The sequence below is a fragment of the Notechis scutatus genome, chromosome 1, assembly GCF_049901735.1.
Source record: "Notechis scutatus isolate UNSWTSFEM ecotype Mainland chromosome 1, rNotScu1.2, whole genome shotgun sequence".
NCBI lineage: Eukaryota > Metazoa > Chordata > Lepidosauria > Squamata > Elapidae > Notechis > Notechis scutatus.
This window is the reverse complement of record NC_142009.1, coordinates 146173502-146189222: the sequence shown is the minus strand read 5'-3', so window position 1 is coordinate 146189222 and position 15721 is coordinate 146173502. Positions and strand designations below refer to the sequence as shown.

At 37.7% G+C, this 15721-nt stretch overlaps 1 protein-coding gene across 3 annotated transcripts in view; it reads left to right on the top strand.

Annotated features, from left to right (window-relative positions):
• The window catches only part of RANBP17 (RAN binding protein 17), a 191996-nt gene extending 176862 nt beyond the window's left edge, over positions 1 to 15134 (top strand). For all 3 annotated transcript variants that reach the window (XM_087948140.1, XM_087948144.1, XM_087948150.1), the window contains 3 exons: positions 7375 to 7473; positions 11653 to 11780; positions 14404 to 15134. In XM_087948140.1, the coding sequence (XP_087804266.1) occupies positions 7375 to 7473; positions 11653 to 11780; positions 14404 to 14500 (324 nt within the window). In that variant the 3' untranslated portion in view covers positions 14501 to 15134. The remainder of the gene's footprint in view (positions 1 to 7374; positions 7474 to 11652; positions 11781 to 14403) is intronic.
• Positions 15135 to 15721: the final 587 nt, after the last annotated feature.

Genomic DNA, 15721 nt, shown 5'->3' with positions numbered 1-15721 from the left:
TCAGAATTTTTACTCCTGTTTTAAAATTGTAAAGAGGACAGAGGTCCTTCAAAGATGTAACAGATTGTATTGTACTTCTACTTTGTGACAGTTTGTCTCCAGTTTTTGTGCCTTAACATCAAACCAGAATTCCATGAGAGAAATTTATTTTTTTTAAATTAAGGATGATCCTAATGTTGTCCTCCTTCCTTTGCTTATTCAAATAATCCACCATTAAGCAATTTTATTGTTGAACCAGAGGTTCTTTCATTAATTTGGGGGGAAAGGACAGAAACTTGCCGTTGTTGTTTTCTTTTCCCTTCTACTTATCTATGCTCCACTGATAGATTTGCTTTCTGCAGAATAGCTGGCTGGCATTCAATTCTTTTTGAATCCATTGTTTACTAACCATCAGAGGTGGTATTCAGCAGGTTCTGGCCAGTTCTGGTAGTGGAAATTTTGAATAATTTGGAGAACCAGCAAATATCACCTCTGACTGGAGATTTTACAGTGTCCTTCCCCTGCAACGTCCACCAAGCCACGCCCACAGAACCGTTAGTAAAAAAATTTGAATCCCACCACTACTTCCCATGTACTACTGAATATTTTGTATAAATATAAATAAAGTGCTGCTTAAGATAAGGACTTCTTACATCTAAAGTGGTTTGCAGAACTTAAACCCTCCCCACACACACACACACTCTTTTTTGGCCTTGTGGAAGAGCATTAAGACCTGGCTCTGCCAACTACAATGGGGATCAAAGAGTAGTATATAGTCCTTGGGGTGGCTGGTGCCTTGAGGATCCCCTCCTCACCTTTTAACAATATTTGTATATTTTTCATTTGTTTTATTCTCTCTTTTATTGTAAATCTACCAGTCATTTATATTGTGAGCTGGGTGGTGTATAAATTTGATTGATTGATTGATTGATTGAAATTAGCTCTTAGCAGCTGGTTTGACCAAGATGACATAATGTTTTTTCTCAAGATTTACACTGAGAATTTTTGATTATCCTCTATGAAATATTCTCTACTTTGGTACAAAGGACATTATTTATATGACAAGTTACAATTGTACAAGGTAATGCAAGACGGAGTGCCACTTTTATCTTTATACACCCTAGAAACAAATGGATGAGATAAAGGTTATGGTGAGACTTTTTCTCTGAGTTTTAAAGGTGCTAAATTAAATAATGGTTCCATATGTACATTCTGTTGGGTCCATCTTTCCCAGTATTCTCTGTGACACAGGCAACAGCTTTCCAAAGCCTCAGGCAGAAGAATATCTTTACCCCTGAGATTTCCCCCCCCTTTTTTTTTTTTAAGTTCCCAGAGATTGAAATTGGATCTTCTTCAGTCTGCTAGAAGGGTTTTGTTGTGTTCTGTTTTGTTTTTATCTATATTGGTTAGAAGAGAAATGTTCTAGCTCCGAGCCGGACTCCGAGGCTGATTAAATAGGGATCAAGTGCAAAATAGGAAGAAAAATAGAGTATAGAATCACACATTTTACATAAAACTATCGTTTTATTTTCTTCTATAAAGGTATTGGACAAACTCTACAGTTTTTTTGCAAATTCTCCACAAAACATCCAGTAGATACTTTTCTATCATCTGTTACCTGTCATAAATATTTCCTCTAGGTAGAAAATTTCAGCATCAACAGTGTTTAAATTTTGGGGGAAAATTTAGGAAATTATTGATGAAATAAACAAACCTTACTTCTTGATTCTCTGATAATAGGTATGATGCTCATTAACAGAAATAAATCTTGAAATGTAAGAGTAAAGAATTTATTGGGGGGGAATTAATAAACAATTTAATGACCAAAGTATTGCTTCAGTACTTAGATGTGTCCATGTGTTGTGTATGATGATTCCATGTAATGGCATTAACTTGTCTAAGAAGCTTATATCTAATGGACAGGTCAATTCCAAATTAATCTGTTTCAAGAAATATATACTAGGAACCATTGTTACTTGCCTATAGATGAAGTGTTTCATTTTGTTTACTGTGTATAGAATTCAGGTATGGAATTGGTTGCGAGGATCATAGAAACATCAGGTACTCACATTGGCACTACATCATGTGAGTCCCATTTATTTTCTGAAGTGCTATACATTAGTCCAGTGGCCACTGGGGCTTACGTTCCCTGTATTATATAATTTTTTGTTGTTGTAGAGGTGCTAATGACACCTGTCTCCTTCAACCAATTTTCAAAGAAAAGTCTGAATGTGCGCCTCATTCAAAATCTACTTTGACCTGGTCCTAGACTACATGTAACTCCAACCTCCCACAACCAGTGTCAATCGATTAAATAAGGTTGTCCGATGATGAACAATGTGTGGGAACTATGCACAGCAGTTTGTGATTGATGCAATTGTTAATATGTACTAATAGGGAATTGAAGAATGAAGTGCTGAGCATATTAAATTTGTCTCATACTGATTTGTATCACAGGGGTCTCTATCCAAGCTGGCCTTTGAGGTCCTAAATAGAGTTTTCCTAGGCTTGTTTGTGAACAGCCTAGGCCCCTGGTGGCGAACTTTTGGCACGCGTGCCAGAGGTGGCAGGCAGAGCCATCTCTGTGGGTATGAGCGCCATCGCCCCAGCACAGAGTATGCCTTAGGGCATGTGTCAGCAAGCCGTAGGCTCTTTCGTCCCTCTGCTGTGGTTCCATGTCTGGTCATCCCACAACTGGCTGGGTGGTTTTTGAGAATAAATATGGTCTGCTATGAGACAGAGGTTTGGTTATGGTGATCAGTACAATACAGTGTGTGTGTGCATGTGAGTATAATGTAATAAAGAATAAATACGGTCTGCTAATGAAATAGAAGTTTGCTTATGGTGATCAGTACATGAGGATCCACACTGCAGGAGCTGTTATTTTTAATTCAAATTTTTCATTTTCTTCAGGTAGTGATAGTTCGGGTGAAGAGCTTGAACTTCTTTGCTAATTGTAAAAGATGACACATGATATGCTTTTACATCTTTATCATAGTGAATAGGAATAGGAATATCTATACACAGTAATTAAAAATACAGTAATCTGATTAGGCGGATTATAAAATGCAATGTTAATAGGGTGCACTTGGAGTATTATTTACGTGGCTGCAATATTAAAAAATTGTTACCTTACTCTGCTAATTACATGTTTAGCTTCAATTCTCCCACATAGCTTCAATCTATTTTACTAGAGAAACTGACTTTTTTTCTGGAATAAAGAGACCTACCTTTCATCAAGGTTCAATCCAGAGGGCAATGCTCAATTCTAGATCATTCACCTATGAAAAAGACAGGCAATAAATTCAAATTTTTCATTTTCTTCAGGTTTTCTTGACTTGTGAACTATTCAAAAACCTCTTATCATTGTTGCCTTCATCTGAATCGTTTTGAATTTGTTGGTACTTTCATAAAATATTATACTCAAAATTAGACATGGCATGTGCTCTCCCTCTCCAAGGTCTAAGTGGAGCAAAGGAAAGCTCTGTTATTACCTCCCTTATCTTGAATATTGAAAAGCAGCATACAATGGCATCTTTCTCCCCTCCTCTTTTAGAGCAACAACATCAGAGTGCTAACTCAGGTTTAAAATGTTCCACGCTAACCTTGTACGTGCATACACATGCAAACGTTCATTTATTTCTAAATTTTGTTCGTATTCTCCATTCATTACAATTTTTCCTGAAATTTCAGGTTTCTCTCCAATTTAATTAGTTTCTTAGAAGCTAGTACAAATATGGAACAATGGCCTGCTACAACATCTGGATTATCACTTTTTCTCTGAGGGTGCATCCCTTTGTGGAATAGCCTACCCTCCATGACGCACCAGACAGCCATGCTAACCTGACTCTTAAAAACTCACTTTTGACTTTAGTTAAAGTATAAAATCACATTTATCCTTTAATAATTTGTTTTTCTTTTTTAAATATACTTATAACATTCAAAACAGATTTTTGATTCAGGCTTGATAAATTCAAATTATGATTCCAATAGAAAATTCTTAGCATTATCTAGTGCAGGGATGTCAAACTCAATTTCATTGAGGTCCACATCAGGGTTGTGTTTGAGCTCGGGATGGGTGGGTGTGGCCATGGTGGGTGTGGCCAGGGGAAGGTGAGGCCGGCTTGACGTCACTCGTGTCAGGGGCACCTGTGGTGGCCACGTGCTAAGGCAGAACTTCCCTCAGACCCTACCACACTCTCATTATAATCTTCCTTCCTTTTCTTGTCTTCTCTTCTTTTTCTTTCCCTCTTTTCCTTTCTTCTTCCTTCCCCTCTTTCCTTATTTTTCCTTCCTTGTTCTCTTCCCATCTTCCCTTCTATTTCTTTCTCTTTCCTTTTCTCCTTTCCTGTTCCTTCTTGCATGCTCAAATGCAAAACATTTCTCCTTTTGTTTTGTTTTTAGTTTGGCTGAAAACAGGGCCCAGGAAGGCTGCGTGTGACCCCCCTGAGCTCAGTTTTTGCTGACAGAGGCACTGCACGGCAGTCCTTTGCTGTTTCCAGGGCGGTCCTGCAGGCCAACAGGCCTTGAATTTGACACCCCTGATCTACTGCAAAGGTGGATCGAGTGAACCCAGAGAGAAGTTTAGGTGGCTAGCTAAAGCAGTGGATTTCTGGAGTTGCTCTGCCAGCTGCCCCCCTCAGGAAATGGCCTACTGGAGAAGAATTCATTATTTTCTCTCTTCCTCCACCACAGCTTCTTCTCCATTCTCAGTCTTTCCACCACAGCTAGAAATGGAATTATGTTCCCTAGAATCCACAGTCTATGAGGACCCTATGTCCTAAGCATGTTGTTTCGCCACAATGTCCTAAGCATGTTGTTAAAGTCCAACAAGCCAAAGATATCCTATTTGTAGCCAGAATCTTAAGACTGTTAAGCCTATGTCCCCAAATAAGGAGCTGATTTAAAAAATTATTGCTGGGGCGAAATATCTTATTTAAAAATATTGTGATAGGAATTAGTCAGAGATGTTCCCAGGGTTTTTTTTTTTTTTCAGGTAAATCACCACAATGTATGAATTAATAGATGGATTGACAGAGCATCCGTATACAATATAAAAGCAACAAAAAGTATATTCTTTGTTTTTGATCTTTTGAGCTTTTATGGTAGAAGATTTGATATCAAAATAATGTACAGACGTCTTTATTTTCCCACAGGCAAATTATTAAAATTATTTTAATATTGGGATATGTATATATAGAGAAGGCATTTAAGCATATTGCATACACGATCCATTGTGTCACTTTTTTATGGGCTTGGATGATGGCTTGCTCTCCACATGTACTGGCAGCAATAAAGTGAAGCCTTGCTTTTATTCTACGGTGTACTTTTTGTGCTGAAGTTTCAAGTAATCTTTGATAATTTCCTTGTTCTGAGTGATTTGCAGGGCTCCGAATATCTCTTTTCATTTAGTGAAACATGTTGTTTGACTTATTCTTGGGCAGTTATTACAGTCTGGCTTGCAGTGTATGGTTAGTTCTCTAGGGACTCAGTTCACTGTTACTTCTTGGCCTTGGAAAAATAATTTAAGGTTTTTCCACATTTTCTTTGTGTTTGATATTGGGTTGGATGCTTTATTTATAGCAGTAGTATGTTACAGCTTAATGGACAGATTTTATAAGTGTAATACTCTAAACCTGATTAAGCATTATCTGCTGTTTGTGCTAAGGGTACTGTGCTGTCAATGTGAGGGTTCTGCATTCTTTGCTTGTTTATTTTGTACTGTTTTTGAGGCAGGTCTTTAGAATTTCAAAGCAAATTATGGGCAATAATAAAAGTATCTTCAAAATACTTAACTACATCCTGCCCAGAATTGATCCAGTATTTCTTAATAGGCTGTGCAAATATTTACCTGAAGGGTAACAGAAAGTAATTACCGACTGATTTCGGAATAATCATTTTTTACAATTCTTTGTCTATAAATTTTCTCCTTAATATTTTGTATATTTTGTATGCTTCGAAAGACTGGTTCTCCAACACCTTAGGACATGCCTCCCACCAGACTTTGACAAACATCAGTTTGCCTACAGGGGGAACAGGTCGACAGATGACGCCATAGCTACTGCCTTACATTCTGTCGCGAGCCATCTGAAGAAACCCAGAAACTATGTCAGGATGTTTTTCATTGACTACAGCTCGGCCTTCAATACTATCCTGCCAAACATCCTTATTGAAAAGCTGACTGACTTGGATTTTCCTTCTTCCATCTGCGACTGGATCAAAGACTTTCTGAGGAACCGACCACAAACAGTGAGGTGTGGGTCTGTCACATCCACCTCCCTGAAGCTTAGCACTAGCTCCCCACAGGGCTGTGTGTTCAGTCCCTACCTGTACTCACTGTACACACATGATTGTGTATTGTCTGACCCATCCATTGTGATTGTTTGCAGATGATACTACCATATTGGGCCTCATTACAGGTGGAGACGAAACAGTGTACAGTAGGGAGGTTCAAAAGTTATCCTCATGGTCCCTAGAAAACAACCTGCACCTAAACATCAGCAAGACAAAGGAGATGGTGTTAGACTTCCGGAAGAAGAGAGGGGAACCCGCCCCACTTTACATCGAGTGGGGCTGTGTGGAGAGAGTTTCCTCCTTTAAATTCCTGGGAATCTACCTCAGTGAAGATCTTACCTGGAAAATCAACACAACCCAAGTGACCAGAAAGACCCAACAGAGACTCCATTTCCTTAGGGTCTTGCGAAAGAATAAAGTGGAGCGACTGATGACCTCCTTTTACCGATCCACAATAGAAAGCATCCTCACATATTGCATTACGATGTAGTATGCTGGCTTGACAGCCGCTGATAGAAAGACATTACAGAGGGTGGTGAGCACAGCACAAAATATCGTGGGCTGTTCCCTGATACCACTAGATGACATCGCTAGGGCTCGCTGCCTTAGAAGAGTGAGGGAAATTCTCAGGGACAACTCACATCCCGATCAGCACTTCTTCACTCTCCTACCATTAGATAGGAGATATAGAAGCATAGCCAGCCACACCAACAGGCTGAAGAACAGTTTCTACCCGTGGGCTGTCAGATTTCTGAATGGAAAATAACTTCATGTCAACATAGTATGATAGACTTGCGGGGCCGGCACGTTGTGCAACAAGTCCACATAGCGTAATAAGATTGGAACTGGGTTGGGGACTTCTGTCCTCACTGTGAGTTGTGTTGGGGGGGAGTGCACGAAAGGAGGCTCAGCCAATCTCATTGTACACATGTTGCACTCTGACAATAAAGGTAATAATAATATTCCAGAAGAGCTTTGTTGTCTGTTTTTTAAGCCTCATACTAAATAAAAATTCCCGAACTGTGGTCAAAGATGTATAATGAGCATATTAAATATTTCAGCATATATATTTTTCTGAAGAAAATATTTTCTTTCTTTCAGATGATGTCCATCCTTATGAACACTATAATTTTTGAGGATTGTAGAAATCAGTGGTCTGTATCAAGACCACTCTTGGGTCTCATACTCCTCAATGGAAAAGTAAGTATCCCATAACTATAAATGGCACAAATCTACTTGTGGACTTACCCCTAGATTCTACTAAAAAAGAAAACTGAATTCTGTATTCCCTTTTAAGGGAATCTGAATGAAAATACTAAAAAAGTGTGAACTTGAACTGATGTTGCCCTGCTCTGATTGCAAAAGCTGTTGAATCCATTGCCTTCCTTAAATATGAGATAAACATACATGATTTGTCTAAGATGAGCATCATGACACTTGGTTTATGAGCATTCATTTCCACACATACAGAATATCACAAGCTATTGTCTGCATTTTATAGCTGTTATTTCTGTTATTTTATTGTTGTGATAACTCACCAAAATTCCCATTATATTAAGAGCTGCTGGGAGATTGCACAACCTCATTCATCTCCAGTAATAGATAACCCAATGGAAAGCTTCAATCCTAAATTTGAGTGGAGGTCAAAGTAGGTTCTAACTCAGATGGCTTCAACCTAGTGCAGGGGTGTCAAACTCGATTTCATTGAGGGCCGTATCAGGGTTGTGTTTGACCTTGGGGGGCCAGGGAGGCATGGCCAGCTTCAATGTCACCCTCAAGGCTCCATTTTCGACTGTGACAGCCTCCTGCAGTCCTCTGCCAGCAAAAATGGAGCTCAGGGAGGCCTCCTCAGGCTCTGTTTTCTCTGGCAGAGAGCTGCAGGAGGCCATTGTGGCCAAAAATGGAGCCTGGGCAGACCACACACGGCCTCCCTGAGCTACATTTTCACTGGCAGAGGCACCTGGCTTCCCTGAGCTCAGTTTTTGCTGGCAGAGGTGCCCATGGGCCAGATCTAAGCACCCCGTGGGCCGGATGTGGCCTGCAGGCCTTGAGTTTTGAAACCCCTGACCTAGTGCCTATTATTATGTAGAATAGAAGAGGGTGATCAACAATTCCTTTGAGAACTCCTAGAGCTGAGATGTTGTATGTTGCATCTCAGAACAGTCTTGTTCTTCTGCAGTGATAGAAGAAATATCCAGTAATACATATCAGTTACTTGTGATAAGTAAGAATTAAAAGAGGAACTACAGATGATTGGTTAGCAGCAATTTGAATTTATTATGACCTGGCTGGAAAGTTTGATCTTCAGGATTGAAAGCATATTTTTCTTAGGAAATTATCATTTGTAATTTGATATCATCCAGTAAAGTAGCAACTTGGCTATCAGCCCATACTTTCATACAGTATTATGTTTTGGAATTGTGATCTCCCATCATGCCATAGTTGATCAGTATGGCACAATATTTTCTCTTAAATGTTTCATATTGATTGTTGAGTAGTTCCATAAGATTGGAGATGATCTCACATACTCAGGGCAGCCTCTTCATTTATTCTTCTGCTTTGCAAATAAGTGTCCTTTCCTTTATTTTTATGGAACAAGCAGGCTCACTGTATACTCAGTGTATGCATAAACTTGTTTTAATGTTTTGATGTCGATATGTATTTATCCCAAACCTTTGGTACAGTTCATTTTGTTACTGTCCTGGGGATAGTTCAGACTCCTATGTAATGAGTGTTTTTCAAAAAAAAAATCACCTGTATTCAATCAACTCCCTGTACCTGAGCCCTCGAAGAAAACAGTTCCCAACAAAAATTCTGAAGTTTCCAAGTTACCATTAAAACCTTTGGGGTTTTTTTTGTCATTGATACTTTGTCTTAATGGTTCTGATATTTTTCATACCACTGGATTTTGCAAGGGTTGCACATGGCATCTGAACTTCAAGCTGAAGTTGGATACCAGAAAGAAACCTGTTTCTTTCAGTGCAGTACAATACAGTATCAGCTATTCTGTACATGTACAAGCTTGCAGCGGATGCTAAGGGATTGTTTCTGATGATATTGACCTGGAGTGTTCTCCATACTTCAATGCAAGTTCTGACTTTATTCCAAATCTATTTATCTCCTGGGCAGTCACAAGTGGCAGTGCATTACTGCTTTGGAGAATGAATTGTCTATACAATAAGATGGTGCTGGGAAAATATAAGACACTAAGATTAGCAGCAGCCGCATACATTAAAATTCAAACTGAAATCCCAGCTCTGGTAGGAAACTAATAGAAGAAGAAAATATATCAAGTATAGAAGCGCCGCCTCATCATTCACCTGTGCTGAAGGATCCAATTTTAACCATATCCAATAGCACTGTCATTCATCTTCTTGGTGTATTATTGTGATTTAAATCCAAGCTCCATACGAGAAGCAGTTCTTTTAAAATGATTGAGAGGGAATAAGGGCAAATTCAGTGTTTAGAAAAAGTTTATGACATCACAATATTATCCTTTTATAGATGGAAGCAATATTTCCTACTTTGGGAGGAAAACTAATCATTTTCTATCTGCCCTGAGTCACTGCATCATTATAAAAGGTGGAAATAAGTAGTCTTATGCATTCCCAATCTTGTTCTTGGCAATACTTTTGTTTAGCCAATGTCTCTGATTTATAGTATTAAATATTAGCCTGGCTCTATATTAATTATGTGGTTTTGATTTTAGTAGCTTTAGTGTAAGAAGGAATTAAATATTTCACAAGGAAATATAGCTGTGCAATCATGAATAGTAAGAAATATGAGACGAGCACAATTTTCCTTCTTCTGGAACAATATTGCATTCTAATGATCATGGAACAGGTTCATTGTAAAATGTATCTGTGTGGCATTATTTATCTACAAATCCTGAGCAGATTCTGAGTTTGCCTGGTTTAAATGCAGTGTGGGGATGGATGATTTTTTAAGAAATCTATTTATTGAAGATATGGGTGACAACCAGCAACAAATATGCTATGTGCTTGTAACATTCATGGCTGTTTCCTTAAAAACCCAGCCGTATGGTAATTGGAGCCACTTTATTTCACTTTCATTGCAAAGCCAGTGGCATTTTCATGGAAGTACATTGCTTAATTTGCCTTCTGGAAAATGTGCAGGATCACTGCTGTAGTAGATTATATAATGAACTTTTCCATTTACATTGCTGACTTTAGATTATGGAAATTTATGTTCAACTGGAGGACATCATGTTGATGATGTGCTTGGTTGCAGAGTTGTTATTGCTATTACAGCAAATGTACTAATTTTCAAAATTTCTAATCTAGAAATATTTTAGGATTTTATTTCTGGATTAATATTAGTAAATAATTGCTCTTTTTTTTAAACTAAGTACAATTACAAGAAGTCACTAATGCCAGGGGATAAAATGAAATTATAGAAGTGCTAAAATTTCCTATGTAGCCTGTATGCTGTAGTGCAGTGGTCCCCATCCTTTCCAGTTCTGCAGACCGAGGTTGAGGTGGGGGGAGAGAAGAGGATGGTTTCACTCGACACTTGCGCAAATGAACCTTTACACTTGTACGATCCGGTTTCCATCAGGCCACAGCCCTGGAGTTGGGCATTCCTAGTTTTATTATTGGGCTGGTATAGAGGAGATTCGGGTTCTGAATCTGCCTTTGGGCCATTCCCTCTTAACTCAAGCTACTGCACAGGGAGGTCGTATGAGGAATAAGTAGATCTTAGAGCCTAATGCTGGGAACGATTGAGAGCAAAAGAAGAAGGGGACGGCAGAGGATAAGGTGGCTGGATGGAGTCACTGAAGCAGTCGGCGTGAGCTTAAATGGACTGTGGGGGATGGTAGAGGACAGGAAGGCCTTGAGGAACATTGTCCATGGGGTCGCGATGGGTCAGACACAACTTCGCGACTAACAACAATATGTGCTTAGATATAAATACATACCAAATAAAAAGAAAGCTCCTGCTATTTCTATTATTTAATGTGTAACATAAACCATCTTTTAAAATCCTGCGTCTGACTTGGTGTCTTTCGATTTTTGTATGACTTAAATGCAAGTAGCACTTTCTGGACTGTGCTCCATTAATCCTGTCCTTTTTGCCCTGTTGGCACTGGGATACAAGGGACCTACATATTTTCTCAAGCTGTTGTTTTAATGTGGCTTAATAGGTGAAAAATATCTATGTGAATGTCCCAGTGCTGTAAGTTGGATTAAATCATCTTGAGACATCTTTCCCACCATAGAACAGTATCGTCTTGAAAGGCAGTGGAAATTAGGCAATCATTCTCCCCAAACTGAACTGCTTTGTAGTCAGGGTTTGACAATCACTGATCCACTAAATTCAGTCATTTTTATTGTATTATTTTGCCCATTGTCTTGTCAGTACTTCAGTGAATTAAGGGCAAGTTTGATAAACAGCCAGCCTTCTGAAAAGCAAGAGTTCCTTCATCAGTGCTTTAGAAACCTAATGGAAGGAGTCGAGCAAAATCTGGTGGTAAAAAACAGAGACAGGTGAGCCAAACAAATATCTAAAGGTAAAATGATAAAATTTAACATGCATTAACTTTCATTTTGGGGGGTTATACAACATACGTTAAAAGCTATAAATTCAGATATGTTTTATTATTTATTGCATTTATATTCTGTATTTTCTTGGAAAGCTTAAGGCACTGTCTTGCGGTTTGGGGGAGGGAGAGTGGGATTGCATCTACTTTCTTCCACAGAAGAAATGCTGTCAGTTAGCCTAAGAAAGGGCTGCCTAAAGCCATTCCAGAGAGCTTCATGGACAACTGGGAAATATTTCCTCGAGAGGATATATAGTTCTGTGCTGCTGTTTCTAAAATGGGGTATTTAAGTCTATTTAAAACTTCTTTATCCTTCCTAAATTACTTGTAAAACAATATAAATGAATTCATGAGTGGCAAGGGGAAATATCTTCAACACCTACAGATGCTGCTCAACTTAAAACTGTAATTGAGCCCAGAGTTATAAGTTATTGCAGTTGTAAGTCATCATATGACTGGACTCGAATTTTCATCATTTTTTGTGGTAGACATTAAGCAAATCCATTAACCTAGCGGACAGGTGTTTCCGGAAGCCAAAAGTAAACCCCAAAACTGGCAAAAACCCTCAAAAGTCATGATCACATGATTCAAGATGCTGCAAACAGCCATACAGCCAACTCAACATGACCAACTCTCTGCAAGACAATTCACCATGGGACAACTTGCTGCAGGACAATTCAACAGATACAAAAGTTAAATTAATTTCAACAGAACCATGGTCAATAATAGTAAAATAAAGAAAATCAATCCAGAAATAACAAGAGGTACAATAATTTCAATGAAAACATGGTCACCAATAATAAAACTGAATTAAGCTATAAATACAACGTTGAATTGTCCTGTGGTGATTGGCCATGGCAAGTTGTCATAGACCTTCCAGTAGCACCCCCAAACTATATACCTTTCCTTTCTAAAGGGATGCAACTATTTAAAATAAGTGGGTTTTCTGATTTCCCAATTCCGGTATTCATCCACCTGTAAGATCTCTTATCAGTATCTCATTTCATTGGTCCAGCCACTTTACCCAGAGACTTGATTCAGAATATGAACATCTTCTTTCATTCTACAGGACATGCATATGGGGAAAATACTACATTTTTAAAAAATGAACCCCATGTGATTTCTCATTCTTTCATATTATATATATATATTTTCATTCACACACAGTGCACACTTTAAAGCACACACACTGTATCACACACACACACACACACACACACACATACTATTATTCTGAGTCCTCAACACTTTTCTGTAAAACAGCTTCCCAGAAGTGATATGACCTATTTTTGTTGTTCTCATAATATTTTAATGCAAGTGATAACATCAAAAAGATTAACCACATTGGCACTCAGCAGGTAATATAAGAAGTCGCTTATAAGATGAGTGATCGTCCGGAAGTAACTCTATTTTTGACAAGCAATGCTACTTTGCTAAAATACTTCATTATCTTTTGAAGTTAAGTTCCCCCAATCCAGAGTCGTCCAGAAGAACAGTTGAATAATCTCTGGCCATTGACCATAGTACCTCAAACATATGAAAATGGTAGCTCAAAACATCTGGAGACCATCTAGATGTCCACACCTGCCATAGAATTGGTACAATTGTCTGGGAAGCTGCACTAATATTAAATGGCTGAAAATTTGTTTCCAATGGTATAAAAGAGGGTTTGGAATGGAATGGAATGGAATGGAATGGAATGGAATGGAATAGAATAGAATAGAATAGAATAGAATAGAATAGAATAGAATAGAATAGAATAGAATAGAATAGAATACTTTATTGGCCAAGTGTGATTGGACACACAAGGAATTTGTCTTGATGTAAATACTCTCAGTATACATAAAGAAAAGATACATTCGTTAAGAATCAAGAATCATCCTTATTGGATCATCAGAAAATCTTGTTTTATGCTGTGCATTTATTTTGTGAGCTATCCAGAGATTTCATCTTTGGAAGTAGAATAAAACTATAAATAACATATATATACATACATACATACATATAGTATTCAGCTTTGTTCGGGTATTTTCCCACGTTATTGTAGTTGTGCTTTTAAAGTTGTAGCAACGTTTCGGCAGAATCTCATCTGCCATCATCAGGTTTCTGTATTGATGATGGCAGATGAGATTCTGCCAAAGCTTGCTACAACTTTAAAAGCACAACTACAATGACGGGAAAATACCCAAACAAAGCTGAATACCATACATGTAAGTACCCGCGAAAACTTAAGAAAACATATATATGTGTGTGTGTGTGTGTGTGTGTGTATGTATATGTATGTATATATGTATTTTTTTAAAAAAATTAAAATCCTGTTGAAACAAAAAATATAACTCAAACCATGATGCTAAGGGTGTTCAGGAGACAATGAGATGTCTTGGCTGCTGTGAAAAAATTGTGTGTCAATAACTGGTAATTTCTGATCATTTTATAATAGATGCCAATAAAGACATCTGTACCTTTGTTTTTGGAATTCTGTCACTTTTTGTTTGATGGATCAGATTATATTATTCTAAATGATTTAACAGGAAAGATATTTTACATGTTTGTAACCTCTTTGATTACAGGTTCACCCAGAATATGTCCATCTTCCGCAGAGATATGGCTGAAACCTTGCGTTGTGAGGGTGTATCAGAATCAGGCAGTACAGAAATGATGAGCTGATACAGAGCTGGAAATGTGTTTAAATAATAATGAACAAACCTTGAAGTTGGGCACCATTCTATATTGCTGGATAGATTTTGATTTTCACAGAAAATATTTTTTTTAAACTGCCTTTTTGTATTTTGGGCATAAATGTAAGGCTTCGTAACACTGGGAACAATTTAAACACAAATGTGACATAAAAAACAATGTTGCATTTCCTTATCCAGATTTCTAACTCTTTTTCTTTAGTTACATGGTACAAAAAAACAGAAATTAACCAAAGAACAAAATAATATATGTATTTTTCCCCTTTAAAACTGCAACTGTTGAGATTTTCATTTCCAAAATTCAGTTAATGCAGTTTCTCAAAAATGTATTTCAGGGGCAGTGATGATATCATCCATTTCTCTCATATTTTTGTTCAAGCCTTCGGAATGACTGGAAGCATAATTTTGCAACTAGATGACTATGTGTACCCTCTCTCTCTCTTTTTTTTAAATGTTCATCTTAAATACATTGTCAATAAGAAAGATATTAAACAAAGAAAATTTCTTGGCCTAAATAAAAGTGAACGTGCTGAAATTGGTACTTTATAAAACATACAAATGGGAATACATTCTTTGGTAGAATATTAATAAAATGTTGTTTTACACATGCATCTCAGGTGGTTTCATTCTTGGAAAAATGTATGTGTTTTTAAATGGTAAAATATGGTATGAGCAGGCTGTAAATCATTTGCTACTGTAAACAACCACCCAATAAGCACATAACACTCTTCGCCCACTAAAATACTTTATTTGTGTGCCTGAATATGTATTTTTGTATGTTAAGCCCTACCTTAGGGAGGTGAACCAAAAACAAGGAGAACAACTCATATCTCATAATTCAAGAGCTGTGGTATTAATTACTGATGAAATGCCCAAATGGCATGAAAAGTGTGATGGCAAAAAAAGAATTTTAGGGGCTGTCATCAATTATTTAATCTTAAAAGCTGGATTAACACTATTCTTATAAAGCATTTTGTGGAACCTATTCACATCAGTAGCGAAGCACAGTTTGGAAAACAAGAGAAACAATTTATGGAATGATCCAGTAATAAGCTATACATTGTGTGGCAAGCAGTGTGCAACTTCCTTTCAGTCATTTAATTAAATTACTATCAGGCAGCCTATCTTACTCCACGTAAGTAGAACCTGCGCCTTTCCACATGTTCTTGTATAAAAGACGAATTGCCCCAGT